Source organism: Corythoichthys intestinalis, chromosome 5 (genome assembly GCF_030265065.1).
Source record: "Corythoichthys intestinalis isolate RoL2023-P3 chromosome 5, ASM3026506v1, whole genome shotgun sequence".
NCBI lineage: Eukaryota > Metazoa > Chordata > Actinopteri > Syngnathiformes > Syngnathidae > Corythoichthys > Corythoichthys intestinalis.
Window position 1 is genome coordinate 13,421,052 of NC_080399.1, and position 21,402 is coordinate 13,442,453.

The 21,402-nt window shown below is 39.4% G+C and overlaps 1 protein-coding gene across 11 annotated transcripts in view; it reads left to right on the forward strand.

Annotated features, from left to right (window-relative positions):
• LOC130915781 (AP-3 complex subunit beta-2) overlaps window positions 1-21,402 on the forward strand; it is a 71,790-nt gene that overhangs the window by 36,582 nt on the left and 13,806 nt on the right. For 5 of the 11 annotated variants that reach the window (XM_057835847.1, XM_057835851.1, XM_057835843.1 and 2 more), the window contains 14 exons: window positions 41-112; window positions 889-951; window positions 1,035-1,167; window positions 1,233-1,519; window positions 1,592-1,778; window positions 3,014-3,144; window positions 8,063-8,110; window positions 13,924-14,038; window positions 15,680-15,839; window positions 15,918-16,080; window positions 18,213-18,300; window positions 18,389-18,498; window positions 20,089-20,317; window positions 20,403-20,487. In XM_057835847.1, coding sequence (XP_057691830.1) covers window positions 41-112; window positions 889-951; window positions 1,035-1,167; window positions 1,233-1,519; window positions 1,592-1,778; window positions 3,014-3,144; window positions 8,063-8,110; window positions 13,924-14,038; window positions 15,680-15,839; window positions 15,918-16,080; window positions 18,213-18,300; window positions 18,389-18,498; window positions 20,089-20,317; window positions 20,403-20,487 — 1,871 coding nt within the window. The remainder of the gene's footprint in view (window positions 1-40; window positions 113-888; window positions 952-1,034; window positions 1,168-1,232; window positions 1,520-1,591; window positions 1,779-3,013; window positions 3,145-8,062; window positions 8,111-13,923; window positions 14,039-15,679; window positions 15,840-15,917; window positions 16,081-18,212; window positions 18,301-18,388; window positions 18,499-20,088; window positions 20,318-20,402; window positions 20,488-21,402) is intronic. The other 6 variants (XM_057835848.1, XM_057835852.1, XM_057835853.1 and 3 more) reach the window with 2 other exon arrangements.

The window sequence follows — 21,402 nt, forward strand, 5'->3', positions numbered from 1 at the left end:
GGGGATGAAAATCCAAATCTACTGATGTTGTTTCTCAAAGGGAATGTTCGAACCATACCTGAAGAGTTTCTACATCCGCTCTACAGACCCAACTCAGATAAAGATCCTTAAGGTTGTTTCCAATATTGTTTTTTTGACCTAAAAAAAGTACCGTATTGGCCCGAATATAAGATGGCCCTAATTATAAGACGACCCCCTCTTTTTCAAGACTCAAGTTTGAAAAAAGACTTTTTGAACACCAAATTAATTTGTATACAGAAGATAATTACAGTACATCTGAAACAAATGATTATAACAATATATTTGAGAGAAAAAACATGTTATTTTGCCTCATTCAAATCTTAATATCTAAACATTTAAATATGTAAACTAAAGTGCAGTCACATTCGTAAATGAATGGCTTCGGGTTTTTTAAATGTAAATAAACCAATCTATTGTGATAAAACAACAAAATTGCAATGATTGCATTAACCATCAAAGTGAAGTCTAACTGTAACTGTAGTCTTGAAACAAATCTGAATAAGGAAAAACACTGCGATAAAATAATGCAAACTGGTTAAACTTGAGAGTAGCTGTGATTTGTCATGACAGAACATCGCTTCAATGATATTTGGCGCCATCTAGCATTGTGAATGGGGAGAGAAGCTGAGATCTGTCATGACAAAATATCGCTTTAATGATATCTGGCGCCATCTAGTGTCGTGAATGGGTACAATGTGTAGACCGCGAATATAAGAAGACCCCCTCTTTTTCAGTCTTATTTCAATGCAAAAAACACCATCTTATATTTGGGCCACTAAGGTATTAGATACTTTTGCAAACCACTAATTCATGCATGCTTTGTTTTTTTTGTTTTGTTTTTTTTTTTGTTTTGTTTTTTTTTTGCAGCTCGAGGTGCTGACCAATCTTGCCAATGAGACCAACATCTCCACTATTCTCAGAGAGTTTCAGGTACAAATTTTTAAGCCCGTTTGAAAAGCTCAACATTGTCAACTAGAATTTAGACAACTTGTTGTTCTCCCTGACCGGGGCAGACCTACATCAAAAGTATGGATAAAGACTTTGTGGCTGCCACCATCCAAGCAATTGGTCGCTGTGCCACCAATATCGGAGAAGTGAGGGACACGTGTCTGAATGGTTTGGTGCAGCTGCTGTCCAACAGAGATGGTGAGTTACCTAAAATTCTGACACACGTAATTTGCCATGGAAACAGCATAGGTGTTTCTTGGCAGAATTGGTGGTGGCTGAGTCCGTGGTGGTCATCAAGAAGCTCCTGCAGATGCAACCTGAGAAGCACAGTGACATCATCAAACACATGGCCAAGCTTACGGACAACATCCAGGTGCCGATGGCGCGGGCCAGCATTCTGTGGCTGATCGGTGAATATTGCGAGCACGTGCCCAAGATTGCCCCAGATGTCCTGAGGAAGATGGCCAAGTCTTTCACCAATGAAGAAGACATTGTCAAGCTTCAGATACTCAACCTTGCTGCTAAGCTGTATCTCACCAACTCCAAACAAGTACAATTAAGTACAGTTGACATGTGCAGTGGGAGAAAAAAAGCATCCTCACCTCATTTTTGTCTCCAACAGACCAAACTTTTGACGCAGTATGTCCTCAACTTGGCTAAGTACGACCAAAATTACGACATCCGTGATCGGGCGCGCTTTATCCGCCAGCTCATTGTACCCACAGAGAAGAGTGGCGCCCTCAGCAAGTACGCCAAGAAGCTCTTCCTGGCCCTCAAGCCTGCACCGGTTTTGGAGTCTCCATTTAAAGGTACAGAAGCAGTTCAAGAGCGGTAACATTGAAGACGCTTTCTCATCGTAGCTCCAGTTTTGTTAACAATGACAATAAAAATATTACGTTTTCCATGACGGTAACTGACGATAACGAGCTAAGCCCATATCTTAGAAGCCTAAAACATGACGAGATATTTGCCAATTTTGCGACTCTTGATTAACCATAGCAGCAACGAGGCTTGGTGGTCAGAAACGACACGAGGATATATAGTCATACTTTAAATATCATCATACTAAAAAGAGAACAGAACACAATATCACAGTGGAATATGACAGCTAAAACTGGCCACAAACTTGTGGTAAAAATACTATAGCTAAAGCAGTCATAGAAGGTTGGCCTTGCTATATTATTTTGTATATTATTTAGGTAACAAGTCTTGTATGTCTATCTTCACATGACTTGTTACAAGTCATGTGAAGATAGACATACAATACAATTTTATTCAGCAAATGGTCTGTTATAAATTTACTATTTAAAGATTTTTCACATTTTTGGTGTAAAATGTAATGCTGAGTTCAAGCTAATGTTGCTAATTAAAGCACGTTAGCGTACAAGTAGAACATTCATACATAATTGTGCACTGTATTAGTCTTTGCTAATATTTTGAACAAGTTTATATTTATTGAGCAATTTCTTACAAATAAAACTACTCTTTTGAATATAAAATTGTACTGTAAACGTTGAACTTAAATTGGTGGAAACCTTAGTTTATTCTTTTCAGAAAAAAAGTCACTTGCTTTGTTCTTCTTCTACTTCTTATTGGTGAGGACACTAACTAAAATGGCTTCTCTGTTATACGAGGACAAATTTGATAAATATATGCTTTCTTTGCCTCAGGGCTGATTAATTAATTGTTGATTAGCAGTACTGAAGATGAAAGAATACATGATTATGCGCAGATTTGTTACATAGTTACTCCAATTATCCCCCCAAAAATGGCAGTTCATTGAATCTTGTTTTGGTACCGGACAGTCGTAGTTCACTTGAACTTGTTTTGGCTAAAACTAGACTACAAGTTTTTTTACTGACTAAATTGTTTTTCGGGTATTCACTGACTAAAACTAGGGTATTCATCGACTAAAACTAGACTAACATATTAACTGAAACATGACAGAGAGTTGTTGTAAGTTTTTTCCTCCAAAAGACTAAGATTCAAACTAAAACAGCTGTCATAAAAACTTTGTAGCTTATTCCGTTTCTCCCTTTTCTAGATCGAGACCACTTCCAGTTGGGCTCACTGTCCCACCTGCTGAACGCCAAAGCCGGTGGCTACCAGGAATTACCTGACTGGCCGGAAGCCGCCCCAGATCCCTCCGTGCGCAACGTGGAGGTGAAGGAGTCTGTGCGTGCAGTGGCATTCAGTAACATTCAGAGTCAAACCCAGTCAGGAGGGGAACGAGTGTGGCTCCTGATCCGGAGCGAGCAACATAACACTGATATTGGTGGTCATAGATTCACTTACTTGTCATCCCTTAGTAATTTGGATTTGATTCACTCCATGCAGCAGCTCATTCGCACCCCCTCTTGCTGTCTTGTCACCCATGTATGAGCCAATAGCACATGAGCTACTTGATTTTCCAAGCTAACATTTGGAAAATGATAGCTTATACTGTAGCTATAAATCTCCGTGTGCTATTGGTTTCTCATAAGCGATGATGTGTCCATAAATCAAAACTTGAGCACATCTTTCTGGTCAAAATCAAGATGCGGTCGATCAAAAACGCAATTACTTGATTTTGAATTCAAGGATCGTAGTCAAGTTTTGGTTCATGTTGTCATGTTCGTTTTTTTATTAAACATTGATGTCATGATTACTTTAGCTAGGAGGGTTGGTAGTGAATGATTATGTGCCAGTGCCATTAACAGTGATAGACATCCAATCCATTGTGGCTGGGAGTCAAAATGAATTGGAAGTCTTATTGCCGTCAATAGTGGTCAATAAGTGACTAAGCAAGATTTTCTCAAAATAGCAGCTATCTTCTCTAGTCTAAGTGTAATTGTGGTACATTATCCAAAAGCATGGACTAAAGGTGTACCGATCGACTGATGTCATAGATTTTGCGGGACCAGTGATCAGTCGATCACTAAAAATATAAGCGATTTTGTCTTCCAATCGCGAGTCAGTTTGGCCATAGTAGCTCGCTAGCATGTTGTCGCGGTTATTAATATCAGAATATAATGTAAGTGCACTTGTTAAATATTTTCGTACTTTCGTGACCCCAACATAGTGTTTACTATTGTAATACCTGTTGCTCTTTGCTACATTGATGTGGGAAAGAGTGAAATTTGTATTGGCGTTCTATATAGTCACTGTGTGGTTATTGTTTTTTTTGGGCGCTAGATGGCGCCATTACTCGTCTTTCCTTTTGGGAGAGAATTTAGCAGCTAATACCCAATAAAAAGTTAAATATAAAATACAAATAAAAACATCCCAATTGGCTCACATTTAATCTGTTTAAGAATGAAAAAGTAAAAAGATGCGACAAAGAGAAACTTAGAGCCCTGACATAATTTAGTAGTTCTCTTTTCCACAAAATGTATCAATTTCCGTAATTTTCCGTCTTTTTTTTGTAAAGCAAAATACTGCTGCGTTTAAATTTTTGGTCAAGAAAATTATAATTTAGTAGTTGGAAAGAAAAGTTTTTAATATTATTTTTCAGACAACTGCATGTGCAGTTAATCACAAGTAACGTTCAATATTTTACAATGAAACAAGATTTATTGGAATGTCAAAGGCATGATGTTGTTTATCAAAAAATTGTGATCAGCAAGTTGGAGATTGGCAGGTCGGGCTTTTCGAAAATAAGTGATGGGCTAGAAAATTGTGATCGGTGCACCTCCATTAAGGACCCTTTTAACCCATTCTTTCACCCCACTCGTAGACAGAGGATGTCATAACTACCGGCGAGGGGAGAATCGGCCTGCTTGGAGACTGGCGAGAGGTTGGGTTTGGGAGTGCGGTGGCTGTTTTACTTTTTTGTTTGACCGTTCTTTCCTTTCTACACTTTTTTAAAGTTCAGACGATACTCTAACGGCAAAGTCACATTAGACCAAAAGCAGAGGTGGGTAGAGTAGCCAAAAATGTTACTCAAGAAAGAGCAGCGTTACTTCAAAATAATATAATGTTACTCAAGTAAAAGTGAAAGTAGTCGTCCAAAAAATGTACTCAAGTACAAGTAAAAAAGTATTTGGTGAAAAGAATACTCAAGTAATGAGTAACATTGTGAGTAACTGCTTATATTTTTGCTGGATTTTTTTTCAAGTGTATTTTTTTCAATCAATCAATCATTCAGTCAACTTTATTTGTATAGCGCATTTAAAAATCCGCCAAGGAGACCAAAGTGCTTTACATAGCAAAACACAGTGAAATAAGTCAACTTTGAAAGATAAAACAAACACATAAAATAAAATAAAATAAAATAGAACACAAAATTATCTATATGAACTGTTGTTATAATGATAGTGTACTATAAATAGGGGTGTGCCAGCTTAGGCACCCCAAGATTCGATTCGATTACGATACAGGGTGCTACGATTCAATTATTATACGATGATCACAGTTATCACGATTCCGATTCATCGCACATTACTAATTAATAAAGTAGCCTAACAAATTCATGGCCATTACTTATTTAAAATAGCCTAATGATTCAACAGGAACAACGGAAAAATGCCCTTACGACAAAAACCTGCCCTTAAACTGCTGCTTTATTTATTTACGTATTTATTTATTATTATTATTTTTTTTTTTTTTTTTTTTACAAGAAAGTGCAAAAACATTAACCATTTTGAAGGCAGTAGGCCCTACTTCTTTCATTCAACAATACAATAAAATTTACACAGGTGGAATGAATTCCACATTTTCTGGAAACAAAGTGTCTTTAGAAATAAAAATTCTTTTAACCAATATACTTTGTTTTCACAGATTTCTGTACTATTTCGCATGTTTGTAGTGTTACCGCTGTACTTACTCATGATTTCACACATTCTGCATGTGAAATACAAGTTAGCGAATTAGCTAATTAGCTTAGCGCTTGGCTCAAAAACAACAATAAAGGCTAAACAGTACAAGAGTGTTCGTGTACTCACCTCTTATAGACGCACACGGGTCTTAGCAACACACTCAGGACATTTTTCAATCGACATGACTTGAAACTGCTGCTGGACAACTGAAAAACAAGGAACAACGAACTATCTCTCTTCCCCTCTCGCTCTAAAAAATAACTTGCGCACAGAAGCGTGACCTCCAGGCTCCTGCCTGTCTCATACACAAATTATTTGTTCAGTCTTTTGAAAAGGAGTAAATCTCTCGCTCAGTTACAGGCAGCATCCATCACAACGTTGTGCGTGCGTCCGTAAAAGGTGTCCGGGCGTACCTTAAATTTCGTTCCGCTACAAGCGGCTGTCATAAAGTTATTAGGGAATATCATCGTTTTTTAATCGTAATCGAATCGTCATGTGTCGAATCGCGATGCATCTAATTATCGATTTTTTTAAACCCCCTTAACGATAACCCATTACATAACCACATTAAGCCGAAGAAATACAAAAAAAAAAAAAATTCGTTGAATTCTGACGAGAGAAAAAAAATTACATAAATGAAGTATTATTCCTCCAAAGAGCATGAGTGCCCTCTGGTGGAGAAAATAGTTCCTAGATTGAATAGTGAAGAGTTCCTTTACTATTTTGAAATTAAAAGGATCATATCTCCGGTTTTCCGTGGTCAATTGGTGCCAAATAAAAAGTGGGAGAGAGGTTAAAATCAGCGCTTTCTAGTCATGTTGAGGGCAGGGCTCTATATCAAATACCTCATTTTTTAAGGTGTTTTAAAGACACCACATGATTGAACAGGCTGTTGTGAAGCTCGAACGGCAAGCTTGCGTCTGATTCGTATAATGGAGTCATGTGATTATTGTTGCGACGTCTTATTGGTAAATCGGTAGACCTCTTGGCATCGCTGGCAAAGAAAATAATGAATGTAATATGAAATAATAAAGAGGAAAAACTATTTATATAAAAAAACAACTATTGTGTAGCCCAAAGCAGCGGAGTGAGAGTCGCGTTTTTTCTTCACAAATCTACTCAAGTAAAAAGTATAGCTTAGTGAAATTACTCTTTTCCTCAAAAACCTACTCAAGTCAAGGTAACGGAGTACATGCAACATGTTACTACCCACCTTTGACCAAGAGGACCACGGTCTGATTGGAGAGCTACCTCACAACATTTGCAAATGAATTGTTGAAAAGGTTCAGTATTCACACTGCGCGAACGGAACTTTCCGAATAGCAACCCCTGGACGAAAACTGCACTCATTCATTGGACAATTGTAGAAGAGGAATTACCTCCCTACAAGGGAGGAATCACCCCCCATCTCTGCCGGAAGATGCTGTACGTAATGATCGGCTCCGGTTGCATTCACAGGCGAAGCAGGGTGCACTTAAAGCGGACCAAGACCCATGATTTTTGAGGGAGCCAGAGTTCGGATGTGTGTTCACATTTACAAAACAAAGCGGACTATCTGAGAAAAGGAACTGTGGTCCGTTTAAAAAGGACCAAATAGTGCTAGTGTGAAAGTCCCCTAAATTCCACAATTTTACCAACAAAGGAGGGACAAAGGTACACACCAGCAGAGTATACCACAAGGTAAAAATGAGAGGGGAAAAAAGAATATACAGTATGTTTCATAAAATCTCATTTTTAGCCACCTACATAATTTGCTTATTTTTATAAAATTATAGAGGTGATAAACCATTTTTAAACATTTCCTCCTCTCCCTCTGTTTTGTTTTGCATGGTGTGATTTTTGATTGTTATCTGTGATTTTTTTTTTGTCTTTGCCTGTGATGTTTTTCTTTCCCTTTTGTCTGTTTTCCCAAAAATCTTGTTGTTATTGTGTACACAAAACAAAAACATCACATTCATTTATGTGAGTGAATGAGTGCTCTACAGGTAATGCCATCGTGAAACTTGACTATCAAAATGACACATCATTGTGAAACTGTTCAAGATAATTTACATTTTTTTGTACCACTGCACTTTCACTCACTTTTAATCTAAAGTGGAACCACCCAAGAGCATTTGCCGTTCATTTTTGTCACTAATAGTTATGAGTTTTCCCACATTCAAGACCCAGAAACCTTCCTGTGCTTTTTTGTCTCCTGATGTTTTTTATTTCATTTTAATTTTCTTCTCTTAAATCTTCCCACCATCTCACCTCCATCCCCCATCTTTCTTTTCTCCCCCCACCTTCACCCCCCTCAGTCTTGCCAGGTATTTTCGCTGCTTGAGCGAGTCACAACGTTGACCAGCGTGAGTCAGTTAGCGCCCTCTCGAAGCATTGTAGCAGCTTCGCGATGCCCCTCCGCCATCCTTTCCCTGCTCCCCGCGCCTTCGCCTGGTGTAGTCGCTGTTCTGTGCTTATAGCTGTCAGCCACTTGAGAACACAAACAAAGCCCCCCTCGCCCCTCTTCTTCCATCCCCTCTTTCCTCAGTGTCTGCCATTAGAGAAGTGATTCTTTTAGAGAGGCTCTCTTCGAGAGGAGCTTCAGTCTATTCATCTGATTGTTAGTAGTGGGCGGATCGATCTAAATATCAATAATGACGAAACCAACATTGCTATTGATATTGATCGATACAAGTGTGAGATGGAAAATTGAGCATCTGAGGTTTAGAGTGGAATAACGTCATTTTTGTCATTTTAACTTAGTTCGTACAATAGATTTTGCCTATGGTATTTAATAATAGCCAATGAATTAATTTTGGCTGCAGAAAAAATGAGGGCGAATAAAACAGAATCATTTGTGATTTTTAAGACAATTATTTCATTCTAATTAGATGTGGTGGTTTTCCTAAGATTTTGGCATTTTTCATTTTATGGTTTGCGACTTAGATCAGATTGGTTGCACTTTTATCCACAATTGAGGTACTGTCATTATCTTTAATTTCATACTTTGGATCCTTGTCAGTATCTTCAAGGAATTTAATAAACTGGGAAATTAAAAAAATATATATATACAGCAATAATGGTCTAAATCCAACTATCCGTGAAATTAGTATTTAATGAGTGACAATAACATTTTCTCAATTCTACGGAGCCCTCCGGGTGCCAGGATGGAAAAAATTAAAAATCATAGCTAATCTGTACCCACAGTTTACTAATCTGTGGGTACAGTTTACTAATCTGTACCCACAGATTACTAAACTGTATCCACAGATTAGTAAACTGTACCCACAGATTAGTGAACTGTACCCACAGATTAGTAAACTGTACCCACAGTTTAGCAATCTGTACCCACAGTTTACTAAACTGTACCCACAGTTTACTAATCTGTATCGACAGATTACTAAACTGTGCCCACAGTTTACTAATCTGTACCCACAGTTTAGCAATCAACCGGAAACAGTAGTCACCAATGTTTGGCGGGGACTCCGCATCCAAACGCCGAGGGACCGACCGAGCAAGCATCTGCACCATTTGCCCTCGGCGAACAAAGGGGTTTTAAAAGGTAACTATTGCACGTTTTCTTTGGGAGGCGTCTTTCAGGTGTCATCAATCAATATGGCATGTTGTGTTTGCACATTTTCTGTACTGCTGTCGTGTCGGTGCGTGCTTAATTCAAGTAGTGTTCATTTGTCAGTTAGCTATTTTTAGTAGCCGCATTAGCGGCTACTAACACACAACATGCCATATTGATTGATGACACCTGAAAATGTAGACGTCTACCAAAGAAAATGTGCAATAGTTACCTTTTAAAACCCCTTTGTTTGCCGAGGGCAAAAGGTGCAGGTGCTTGCTCGGTCGGTCCCTCGGCGTTTGGAGTCCCCGCCAAACATTGGTGACTACAGTTTCCGGGTCATTGCTAAACTGTGGGTACAGATTAGTAATCTGTGGGTACAGTTTAGTAATCTGTGGGTACAGATTGCTAAACTGTGGGTACAGTTTAGTGATCTGTGGGTACAGATTAGTAAACTGTGGGTACAATTTAGTAAACTGTGGGTACAGATTAGAAATCTGTGGGTACAGATTAGCTATGATTTTTTTTTTTTTTTTTTTCTACCCTGGCACCCGGGGGGCTCCTTACTACAATTCAAATTGTGAGAATAGAAAAAAAGTTTATTGTAATAGTGGTCAAAATTCAATCTATTAAATTCTTATTCCATGAAAAATGGTAATAGCATTCATTAATTTAAATTGTGAGAAAAAAAAGTTTACAGCAATCATGGTTTAAGTTCAACCATTCGTCAAAACTGGATTTCTTGAAAAATTTATAAATAGCGTTCATTTATAGCAATGTGCAGATGCACTAGCACCCCAAGTGAATCCATTACTTAATTTCTAATCAAGACTGGTTTCACGGGCGTGACCAGTTTGGAAATGGGAAGTTAAGGAAAAGTGCTGCATGTAATAAAGTACTGCCTCATTTACGTCACTCATGAATAATTTAGACCAGTATTTATCTGAAAGAAATGCTGTTTTCTCTGTCGATGTCTGCGTTTCATTTAAAAATGACAAAAATTGAGTTACCCCACTCTTAATCTCAGCGGATTAGTCATTTGGTTACTTTAATATTTTTTTTCTCTTTTCACTTTCACTTCTTGTTTATTTTTAAAGTCAGCAAATAACAAAGTGCTGTGTTATGGAAATGTATCGTTCTTAGTAGAGTTGTCCCCAAATGACTTTTTGACCAATCGATCATATAAAAATTAATAAAACCAAAACCAATATATGCGGTTGTGGACTTAACATATTGCGACTATGGCAGTTGTATTGTGATGACCCACTAGATGCTTTAATAATAATAATAAATGTAACAACTTCAAGGTTCTGTGAAAAATAATGAAACAACTTCAACTGACGTTATGGGCAAAATGCCTATATTGCACCACTCTATTTATCGTTGAAATCAAAATGGAGCAAACATCAGTTTTTTGGATCAAGTGAAAGTGCAAAGTACCAAGAAGGCACTTGTTCTGTCGTCTATGTGTGTGTGGGTAGTGGGTACACAAATTGACAGATAGCGAACAAATCAGGCTCTAAAGACAAGTCAGATGCTGGAGTAAAGTTAAATTGGCTTTACTGGGGTCATCGTTCTCTTGACAAGAGCGCTGATACTTTTTTGAAAAACTGAAAACAACAAAACATTTTGTCAATAATATGAAATAAAGTCACAAAGTAAAGCAAAAAATACACCATGTGCCAATTTGAATAGCAACTGGTAGTACAGCTTGCAAGCAATGTAATAATGTAACCACATTTTACCACAAATGCAAACAAAACGAAACATACACATCTGCACAACGCTCTTGAATATAAAACAAAGGAACTTACAAGCGGTGCTTATATAAGGCAAAAACAACGTAGTGAGATGGCAAGAACCGCTATGGTATGTTGGCTGCTGACATTAGCTTGTCTATTTAGTTCTCTATATTCGTAATGAGCTCGCGTCAACATATGATTAGGCCAGCAGAAAGTGCTGGAATTTAGCAAAACTAATTACACCTAAGCGGCAGCAGGGGGTGGCAAAACACCAGAAACAGGCAGACAATTCGTGGAAATGACAGCACAGCTATAGACCCTACCCATCGACGTCACAAAATCACGTGCTCGCTGTATGGTTCCGCCCACTTGTCCGTCATTTTGTGTCTGTATTATCAATGGTCTCAATTGATCGAGCAATTTATAATGCATTTCATGGAAGACCCGGTGCTTTCGGATGCCGTAAACTCACTTGATGCGTTGCATAAAAGGCGTTATGTGGAAAAGCTTCAGTTTATCCATTCGCCAGATCCATATTTGATGCCTAAATCGATGTTTTTCGACCCGCTGTCTCCGCCGTATTTGCCTGACATCTGCTAGCTACCCTGAACTGTACAACTATCCTGTCCACACAAAATCAGCCTATTCTCACGAAAGTTTGAAAAACTTTAAGAGCTTGGAGGCTTATAAATACTTCGTTGCTGGTTGGGTAAAACAGGTCCTCGTCCACGAAAATTCGGCAGGAATCTATCTTGTGCTTGGAAGGGTGAGTTACGAAATTTTCACTTCAAAATCTTTTGTTATTGCTAACATCCACTGTCAAGTCTAATGTATTTCATGTCGTTTGTCAATGGAGTTGGGGCTTTTAATGTTTATATGGTTTAGCGATAGCACTCTCACTACATACATACGTGTATGTTGTCGGCGATTAGCCTAGCAATGATCTTAATTGTGGTTGTCAGCCCAAAACCCTCTAAATATATATTAAATGCATCTTACCAGATATAAAATGACTACTACATAATCTGTGGTAATCGTTTGGAGCCCAGTTTTCTCGTCGAATTGCAGCAGCCCATCTCGCTCTCTTCTCTCCGGGTCTCTCGGAATCCGGTAGAACTTCAAGTCTCTCCGTCTTCTCAGTCTATCTTCTCTGTTATTGCAACCGACCGCCACACACGCCTTCACCATTTTGACGAGCAGAAAAACACGTCGTAAATAGGAGGAATGTACGTAGCCGTAACAGGGAAACATGATGTGTTGACGGACAATTGGGCGGCACCAGTCAGGAGGAAGGAGTTGTGACGTCACGTGGGTAGGGGCTATAGGAATATTGGCTATAAACCGATAATGAAAACCTTTTGTTGATATTATCTGATATTATTTTAAAATGCTTTAATCGGCCGATATTATCGACTGCCCGATAATAATGGACAACTCTAGTCCTTAGTGTTGGCAATGTTAACTTGAAAGCAGATAAATTCCACCCTGAGATTAGGTTGCAAGTCTAGGCATGTGCATGTTATGAGATTCTGACGGTATGATAACATTAAGCCAAAATATCCTGGTTTCACGGTATCACGGTACTCGATTACAGCTCTAAAATGTGTTACTTTTAGATATCGAGGTTAAAAAAAAACAATGCATTTTTCCATTGAACAGGATTTGTATTTTTCAAATCATATTACCAAATTTGAGCATAAGATAATCTTAAAATAAATTTTAAAAAACAAACAAAAAAATAACTGAAATATTCTAAGTAAAATTTAAATAAATGCAGTCCTTTAGGTGACCCTAAACCCACAGCCAGAGCTCAACATTATTACCACCAGAACAAAAATAATTGAATTATTTTCTATAAAAAGGTTCGTGTGCATGACTCGTATCATCATGTTTACATTACACACACACTCTCTTTCTCAACACAGTTACCAGAGAGAAAAACACACTACATGTTTTACCACCGCTAAACATTCTAAACACGACCGAGTTAACTCTCGTAGCTGGTGGGAAACGTCCATGACAGGGTTGACTAACCTTTAATTTTGTATAGATGCAAATCATATTGGAGGTATTGCCTCCCGGCAGCCACCCTCCGCAAACATGTTTTACATATCAGTTAGTCCTCCTCCTCTAAGCCGCGGCCGTCTGTAACTTTTCTGTCGCTGAAGTATTCCCATACAAGTGATTTTGTTTTCTTCGATGGGGGGGAAAAGTTCAGGAGTTTCACCTCCTCCAGCCATCTTGTTGTACAGCTGACTCATTGACACTGAGCAACAACCGGTGGAAGAGGGTTGAGCCTTGCAGCTGCAAGCGGGAGGTTTCTCTCTGCATTTTCGGAACATAACAAATAGCTAATACCGCAGGGGCGGTATGATGGAAAATTTTCACGGTTTTGAAACCCTGTCGTTTTCATACCACGGTATACCTTGAAACCGGTAATCGGCACATGTCCAGTCCCAACCAGTCCAGGGTTTAACCAGAGAGCTTTGGTAGGCACCAGCCCACCCACCCCCCTAACAAGGACGTGGGTGGGAAGATGGATGACAAATTTCACCACTGCGCAAAACGAGTCACTCCCAAAGACATCACTTCTCCTAATGGAACTGCTATTTGGGTTATATTAAAAAAAAAAAGCCATTAAGCCATCACCTGGTGCTTGCAGCCATCTTGACAAACACTCAGGATTGACTTTTGTCGCCTGACTCGGCAGGCGAGGCAGGCTGGCTTCATCCGTCTGCATCGCGCCCAAGGCCGAGGCTTTCGTGGCCGTTCCGCTGTTGCCGTTGTCAGCCCGTGTCGCCCGCCGCTTCTGTCTCAGGTGAGCTTTTGTCGCAGCGGCCTGATGCTTTTTCACTCTTTTGGCCAGGTGCCCGAATGGACCAAGTGCAGCAGCCGTGAGAAGAGAAAGGAGAAGAAAGTAGAGAAGCCTTTCTACTCCGATTCCGAGGGCGAGTCCGGGCCGACGGAATCGGCCGACAGTGGTAAATTCAGTGAATGTTTCGCTGAAACCTACAGTGGGGCAAATAAGTATTTAGTCAACCACTAATTGTGCAAGTTCTCCCACTTGAAAATATTAGAGAGGCCTGTAATTGTCAACGTGGGTAAACCTCAACCATGAGAGACAGAATGTAGAAAAAAAACCAGAAAATCACATTGTTTGATTTCTAAAAAAATTATTTGCAAATCATGGTGGAAAATAAATATTTGGTCAATACCAAAAGTTCATCTCAATACTTTGTTATGTACCCTTTGTTGGCAATAACGGAGGCCAAACATTTTCTGTAACTTTTCACAAGCTTTTCACACACTGTTGCTGGTATTTTGGCCTATTCCTCCCTGCAGATCTCCTCTAGAGCAGTGATGTTTTGGGGCTGTCCTTGGGCAACACGGACTTTCAACTCCCTCCACAGATTTTCTATGGGGATGAGATCTGGAGACTGACTAGGCCACTCCAGGACCTTGAAATGCTTCTTACGAAGCCACTCCTTTGTTGCCCTGGCTGTGCATTTGGGATCATTGTCATGCTGAAAGACCCAGCCACGTCTCATCTTCAATGCCCTTGCTGATGGAAGGAGATTTTCACTCATTTCTTTCATCAGTCGTCCTGTTCCCTTTGCAGAAAAACAGCCCCAAAGCATGATGTTTCTGCCTCATGCTTCACAGTGGATATGGTGTTCCTCGGATGCAATTCAGTATTCTTTCTCCTCCAAACACGAGAACCTGTGTTTCTACCAAAAAGTTTATTTTGGTTTCATCTGACCATAACACATTCTCCCAGTCCTCTTCTGGATCATCCAAATGCTTTCTAGCGAACCGCAGACGGGCCTGGACGTGTACTTCCTTCAGCAGGGGGACACGTCTGGCAGTGCAGGATTTTAGTCCCTGGCGGCGCATTGTGTTACTGATAGTAGCCTTTATTACTGTGGTCCCAGCTCTCTGTAGGTCATTCACTAGGTCCCCCCGTGTGGTTCTGGGATTTTTGCTCACCGCTCTTGTTGTCATTTTGACGCCACGAGGTGAGATCTTGCATGGAGCCCCAGATCGAGGGAGATTATCAGTGGTCTTGTGTGTCTTCCATTTTCTAATAATTGCTTCCACAGTTAATTTCTATACACCAATCGTTTTACCTATTGCAGATTCAGTCTTCCCAGCCTGGTGCAGGTCTACAATTTTGTCTCTGGTGTCCTTCGACGGCTCTTTGATCTTTGCCATAGTGGAGTTTGGAGTGTTGCTGACTGAAGTTGTGGACAGGTGTCTTTTATACTAATAATGAGTTAAAACAGGTGCCATTAATACAGGTAAAGAGTGGAGCCCCGTTAGACCTCGTGAGACCTCGTTAGAAGAAGTTAGACCTCTTTGACAGCCAGAAAACCTGCTTGTTTGTAGGTGACCAAATACTTATTTTCCACTCTAATTTGGAAATAAATTCTTTAAAAATCCAACAATGTGATTTTCGGGTTTTTTTTCCACATTCTGTCTGTCATGGTTGAGGTTTACCCATGTTGACAATTACAGGCCTCTCTAATCTTTTCAAGTAAGAGAACTTGCACAATTGGTGGTTGACTAAATACTTATTTGCCCCACTGTACCTATGAATGACAAACTGACTAAATCTCGTACAGAGTCGTACTCCTCGGGCGGTTCCGACAGCGGAAGCGGGAGCGCCGAAAGCGGCTCCGGATCCGAGAGTGAAGAGAGCGAAGAAGCCTCTGAATCAGAGGAAGAGGAGGAAGACAAGACCAAGAAGAAAGAGTTCAAGAAGCCAGTGCGAGAGAGCGAAAGGTGAGACGGACCTTTTCGTGTTTGGGCGTTATCATCTCCATTTAAACCAAATTTAACAAGCATGAACTTTTACATCAGTGAGCAGAGCAGTGAAGGGGAAGATAGGAAACGGACGAGAAAGAGCAAACAACAAAAGAGCGATTCGGAATCGGAGTCTGACGAAGACGAGGACAGCGATTCGGATAGCAGCCAATCGGAATCTGAAGATTCCGAGTCGGAGGCGGAGGTCAAAAAGAAGAAGGTAGTACTAACTAAATTTTGATATTGCATGATACTCAAACATGCGTCCATAATAGGGCTGCAACAACTAATTGATTAAATTGATTAATAATTTAGTTTCCAATGAATTTGATAATCGATTTTTCCTGGCAACTATGAGCAGTCCCGCTTGAGTCGTTTTTAGTGTGTATTGTCCTCACATTACACGCCCGTGCCAGTGATTAGAGCAATAGAGAGAGGGAGTTCACTGCTACACTCAGGGTTACTTGCTGAATTAATAATATTTACATGAGAGTTAGATTGTCTTGAGTCGTGTGTGTTGTTAGGGCCAGTGTACCTCCGTCTGAGGTGAGTAAATGAAGTCAATTAGCGAATTTGCAAATCAGTGTCTTAAGTGTCCGTTTGTATTCTGTTGTGGAGAAGCATGTTAGCGTTTGAGTTATTGTTAGATAGTAAAGTTGTCTCATTTCTTTTTATAAAGAAACCACACATATAAATCCATTCATATAACATCTTAGTCTCCTTTCAACACAAACACCCATTCAAACTAAATTGTCATACAAGAGAGTGTGCTTTGAAATTGGATTTGGATTGTATTTATGAACAACTGTTTGATAAAGCCTGCCTCCTCCTTATTCGATTTTGTTATTTAGTTGTTTGAAGAAAATAAATGAGTAATTTACACAATCTATTTTAGTGCTTTGCCCACAAGAAAAAATGTCATTGAATGACCAGGAAGGCGGCACGGTGGCTGAGTGGTTAGCACGTCTGCCTCACAGTTCTGAGATCAAGGGTTCAATCCCGGGCTTCGGCCTTCCTGTGTGGAGTTTGCATGTTCTCCCCGTGCCTGCGTGGGTTTCCTCCGGGAACTCCGGTTTCCTCCCACATCCCAAAAACATGCATGGTAGGCTGATTGAACACTCTAAATTGTCCATAGGTGTGAGTGTGTGCGTGATTGGTTGTGTGTCTCCTTGTGCCCTGCGATTGGCTGGCAACCAATTCAGGGTGTCCCCTGCCTACTGCCTGAAGTTAGCTGGGATAGGCTCCAGCACCTCCGCGACCCTCGTGAGGAATAAGCGGCATGGAAAATGAATGAATGAATGAATGACCAGAATTTCTGAATTAACTGTTTCATGCATGAATTAAGATTTAATTTTTTTAACCCTTACAATGGACTCATTTATTGTATTTTCCGGACGATAAGTTGCACCTTTTTTCATAGTTTGGCTAGGCCTGCGGCTTTTACTCAGGTGCGACTTATATGTTGATACTTACACTCGAGGCGTGCCCTCTACTTCGAGTTGGTGCAGTTGTTCAAAAGTGATACTGAAGATGAAGACTTGGAAGTGATTTGGAGTGAAATCGAGAGTTTGTTTAGTTTATCGTTATCTGATTGTTTATATGTTAACAGATACAGTACCTATTCCGCACTTGGTTTCTGTTTTATTACTACAATAATGTATGATGTTTGTGCTTGGTCTCTGATTTAAAAAAAAAAAAGACCTTAAAATGCAATTCATAATCCGGTGCGATTTACATGTTTTTTTCCCCCTCTTCATTTCACATTTTTGGCTGGTGCGACTTATAGTCAGGTGCGACTTAAAGTCCATAAGTTAATGAGTCCATGAGTTAATATTAAATATTCTTTTTTTAATTATTATTTATTGTGTATTTTTTCATCTGTTAGTTTTTTTTCTTGCACATTTATATTTTAAGAAATAAAAAAGGAGTAAATATCTATTTTTCATTTTTGATTAAAAAAATGATAATTTCCGATAAAAAAAAAAAACCTAGAAAAAAAAGGAAAGTAAATATTTTCCAATTTATGTTATATAAAATATTAACTGCATTGATTTATTATTATAATAATTAAAAACAACTAAAGGAAAAAAAAACTAAAAATAAATTTTATTTTAATTTACATATTTTTTAAAAACTTAAAAAAGAGGGGAAAAATACTGTAATACAACAGTAAATAACACGTGACTGATACATGAACCGATTAGATGACTAATCGCAAAAATAATTGGTATATAATCGACGGCAAGGAGTCGGTCCCAGTCAAAATGTATTGAACATGCAGCACCGTCAATGGCATCTAAATCTTGGTCAATGTTGAATAGCCTAACACAAAACATTTTACTCCTTTTCCAGGCAGTGCAATCAAAAGCTCCTTCCAAGCCCGGGACCAAAGACAGCAAGAAAGAAAAGAAAGAAATGTCGCTGCTGGACCTTGACGACTGTGAGCTTTTTGTTTTTGCATATCTTGTCTGTTTAAATTATTTCAGCATGTGACTTTTATGATAATCTCCATTTTTTTTCCCTCTCAGTCGAACCCGCCCCTTCGCCTCAAGTGACACCCGTCAACTCCTTCCTGTCCAGTAGCCTCGTCACCGACTTGGAAGGTTTATCTTTGTCGGATAACGTTCTCTCACCTACAGTAAGTCAATATTTTCATTGTCTATCCCCATCAATAGCGGTGAATAGGTTACCGTAATTTTCGGACTATAAAGCACACCTGACTATTAGCCTTCACCCACTAAATTTGACATGAAAACGCCATTTGTTCATAGATAAGCCGCACTGGACTATAAGCCGCAGCTGTCCTCACTGTATTATGGGATATTTACACCAAAAGATATTAACCGGGAACATTTTATTTGAGAGCGGCATTACAAGACTGTCAAAAGACCAAATGAACCACCATGAAGCTTTGAACCAATTGGCTGCAACGCTTCATTGCTTCAACAAGCTTAATTTGGCCATCACTGCTCCCTTGGGGGAGACAGTCAACTTCTGCTGCCACCTGCTGTTAACACTGTTGTCGTCCAACATGCCTCCTAGCATGCATTGTAGCGCTACAGATGTAAATAACAATCAAAATTCATGTTCTGTGCTAATTATTTCTTCAGTTACTGTTCCAGTTGTTTCATTAATTGCTAGTTATGATATTTGGTAACACTTTCTTTGACAGTAGTGCCATAAGACTGTCATAAAACCATCATAATTATTAGATGACACTGCCATGAGCATAAATGAATGCTTATGACAGATTTTTTTTTGTGTGTATTATCCGTCAAATTATCTCACTTTTGAATGGATTTGTGCTGCAATGATTAATGGAATAACTTGAGTATTCGATTAGAAAAAAAGATTTGAATTTAATTAAACGAATACTCGAAGCAGCAAAATTTAAGTGGCGTTGTAATGGTTTGTTTTGAAAGTGTTTGCATTTAGTTGTATTGCTTTGGGTGGATATACTGCCCTCAAGTCTGCCTCATTTCACATGGTTCAATACAGCTGCTCCCTGTTAAGACCAACATAAGCTAAGGTTTTGTTTGAGCTAATGTTTTTCTTTTAATGCATTTGTAATTTAGTTTATAGGTTTTTCTTTTTATGCATTTGTAATTTAGTTTATAGGTATATTTCGCCATTTTTGTGGGCATATGTGTTTGAACCATTTGTTAAGAGCATGGTAAAAAAAAAAAAGTCAGCATTTAAGCTAGCGGGCTTTTGCTATGTAAGTTAGCCAATTGTTCTTTTGTTGTACATAGATCCTCATTTATTAATTTCTTTATACCGTTTGAGGCTCAGTTCAGGTATTTTAATATTTTATGTTCCTTAACCGATTACTCGATTATTCGAACTAAGTAGTTCATCGATTAATCGACTACTGAAATAATCGATAGCTGCAGCCCTAGAATCGATGTCAATGAACCGAGCTGGATATAAATGGAGTTAGTGACATAATTTGCCAGATGACACTTTCACACTTTCACACACTCATAAGCATTCAGTAATTCCCATGATAGTGTCATAATTATGACAGTCTTATGACGCCGTTGTCAAATAAAGTGTTCCCTATTAACCCAAAAAAATCAACGAATAAGCCACACTTGACTATAAGCCGCAGGAAAAGCCGGAAAAAATAGTGGCTTATAGTCCGAAAATTCCGGTAATTGAGCTCAAGCCAAATGTCATGCCAGCTAAAATATAACTCGGCGTCTCAAGTTTGTTAACTTCTCCACAGGCTATCTCTCCATCAGGCGCGCAGAAGAGCTACGAACTCCTGCACCGGATCACCGGCGAGGGCCTGTCGGTGGAATATTGCTTCAGCCGACAACCCTTTGGTCCCGATGCCAACATGGTGGCGGTGCAGATGCAGTTTGCTAATAGCGCTGCTGTAGATGCCAAGAATTTACACATTGAGGACGTTAAGTTGCAGTCCGGCATGAGGGTTAAAGAGTTCCAGGAGATAGGTGTGTGAAGTTGGAAAGTTTACAAAAGTAAATGTTATGTCAATGAAGTGCATTGCTGACTGGTTTTCATGCTTCCTGTCCTCAGAGCTGCTTCCTGCAGGTGAGACAGTCACTGCCGTGATGGGCATCGACTTCTGCGACTCCACACAAGCGGCAAACTTCCAGCTCTGGTATGAATAATTTATGAGCCCTCACTGAACTAACTGGCGGTGCTAGACGTCCCGTCCATTTTGAGTGAGATTCGCTGCCAGCAGTCTCAGTCAAAACGGATTGGACGTCTAACGACATCATTCACACTGAGAGATGAGCATTTGCAGCCAGTCCTCACAGTTTACATGTTGTTAATGGCATGCAGTGAGTTAATAGTAGGGCTGTCAAACGATTAAAATTTTTAATCGAGTTAATCACAGCTTAAAAATGAATTAATCGTAATTAATCGCAATTCAAACCATCTCTAAAATATGCCATATTTTTCTGTAAATTATTGTTGGAATGTAAAGATAAGACAAGATGGATATATACATTCAGCATACTGTACATAAGTATTGTATTTGTTTATTCCAACAACAAATCCACAAGATTGCATTAACATTATTAACATTCTTTCTGTGAAAGGGATCCACGGATAGAAAGACTTGTAATTCTTACAGGATAAATGTGAGTTTGTATATTGTGACTAAATATTGCCATCTAGTGTATTTATTGAGCTTTCAGTAAATGATACTGTAGCGACCTAGTTGAAGCCTGGGACCGTGTGCTTTGGTCAGATGAGACCAAGATTGAGCTTTTTGGCAACAAACACTAAGTGGGTCTGGCGTGCCACGAAAGATACGCATGCTGAAAAGCACCTCATACCCACTGTGAAGTATGGGGGTGGGTCAGTGATGCTGTGGGGCTGTTTCGCTTGCTAAGGCCCTGGGAACCTTGTTAGGGTGCATGGCATCATGAATACTTTGAAATACTAGGACATTTTAAATCAAAATCTGTTGCCCTCTGCCCGAAAGCTGAAGATGGGTCGTCACTGGGTCTTTCAGCAAGACAATGACCCTAAACATATGGCCAAATCTACACAGAAATGGTTCACC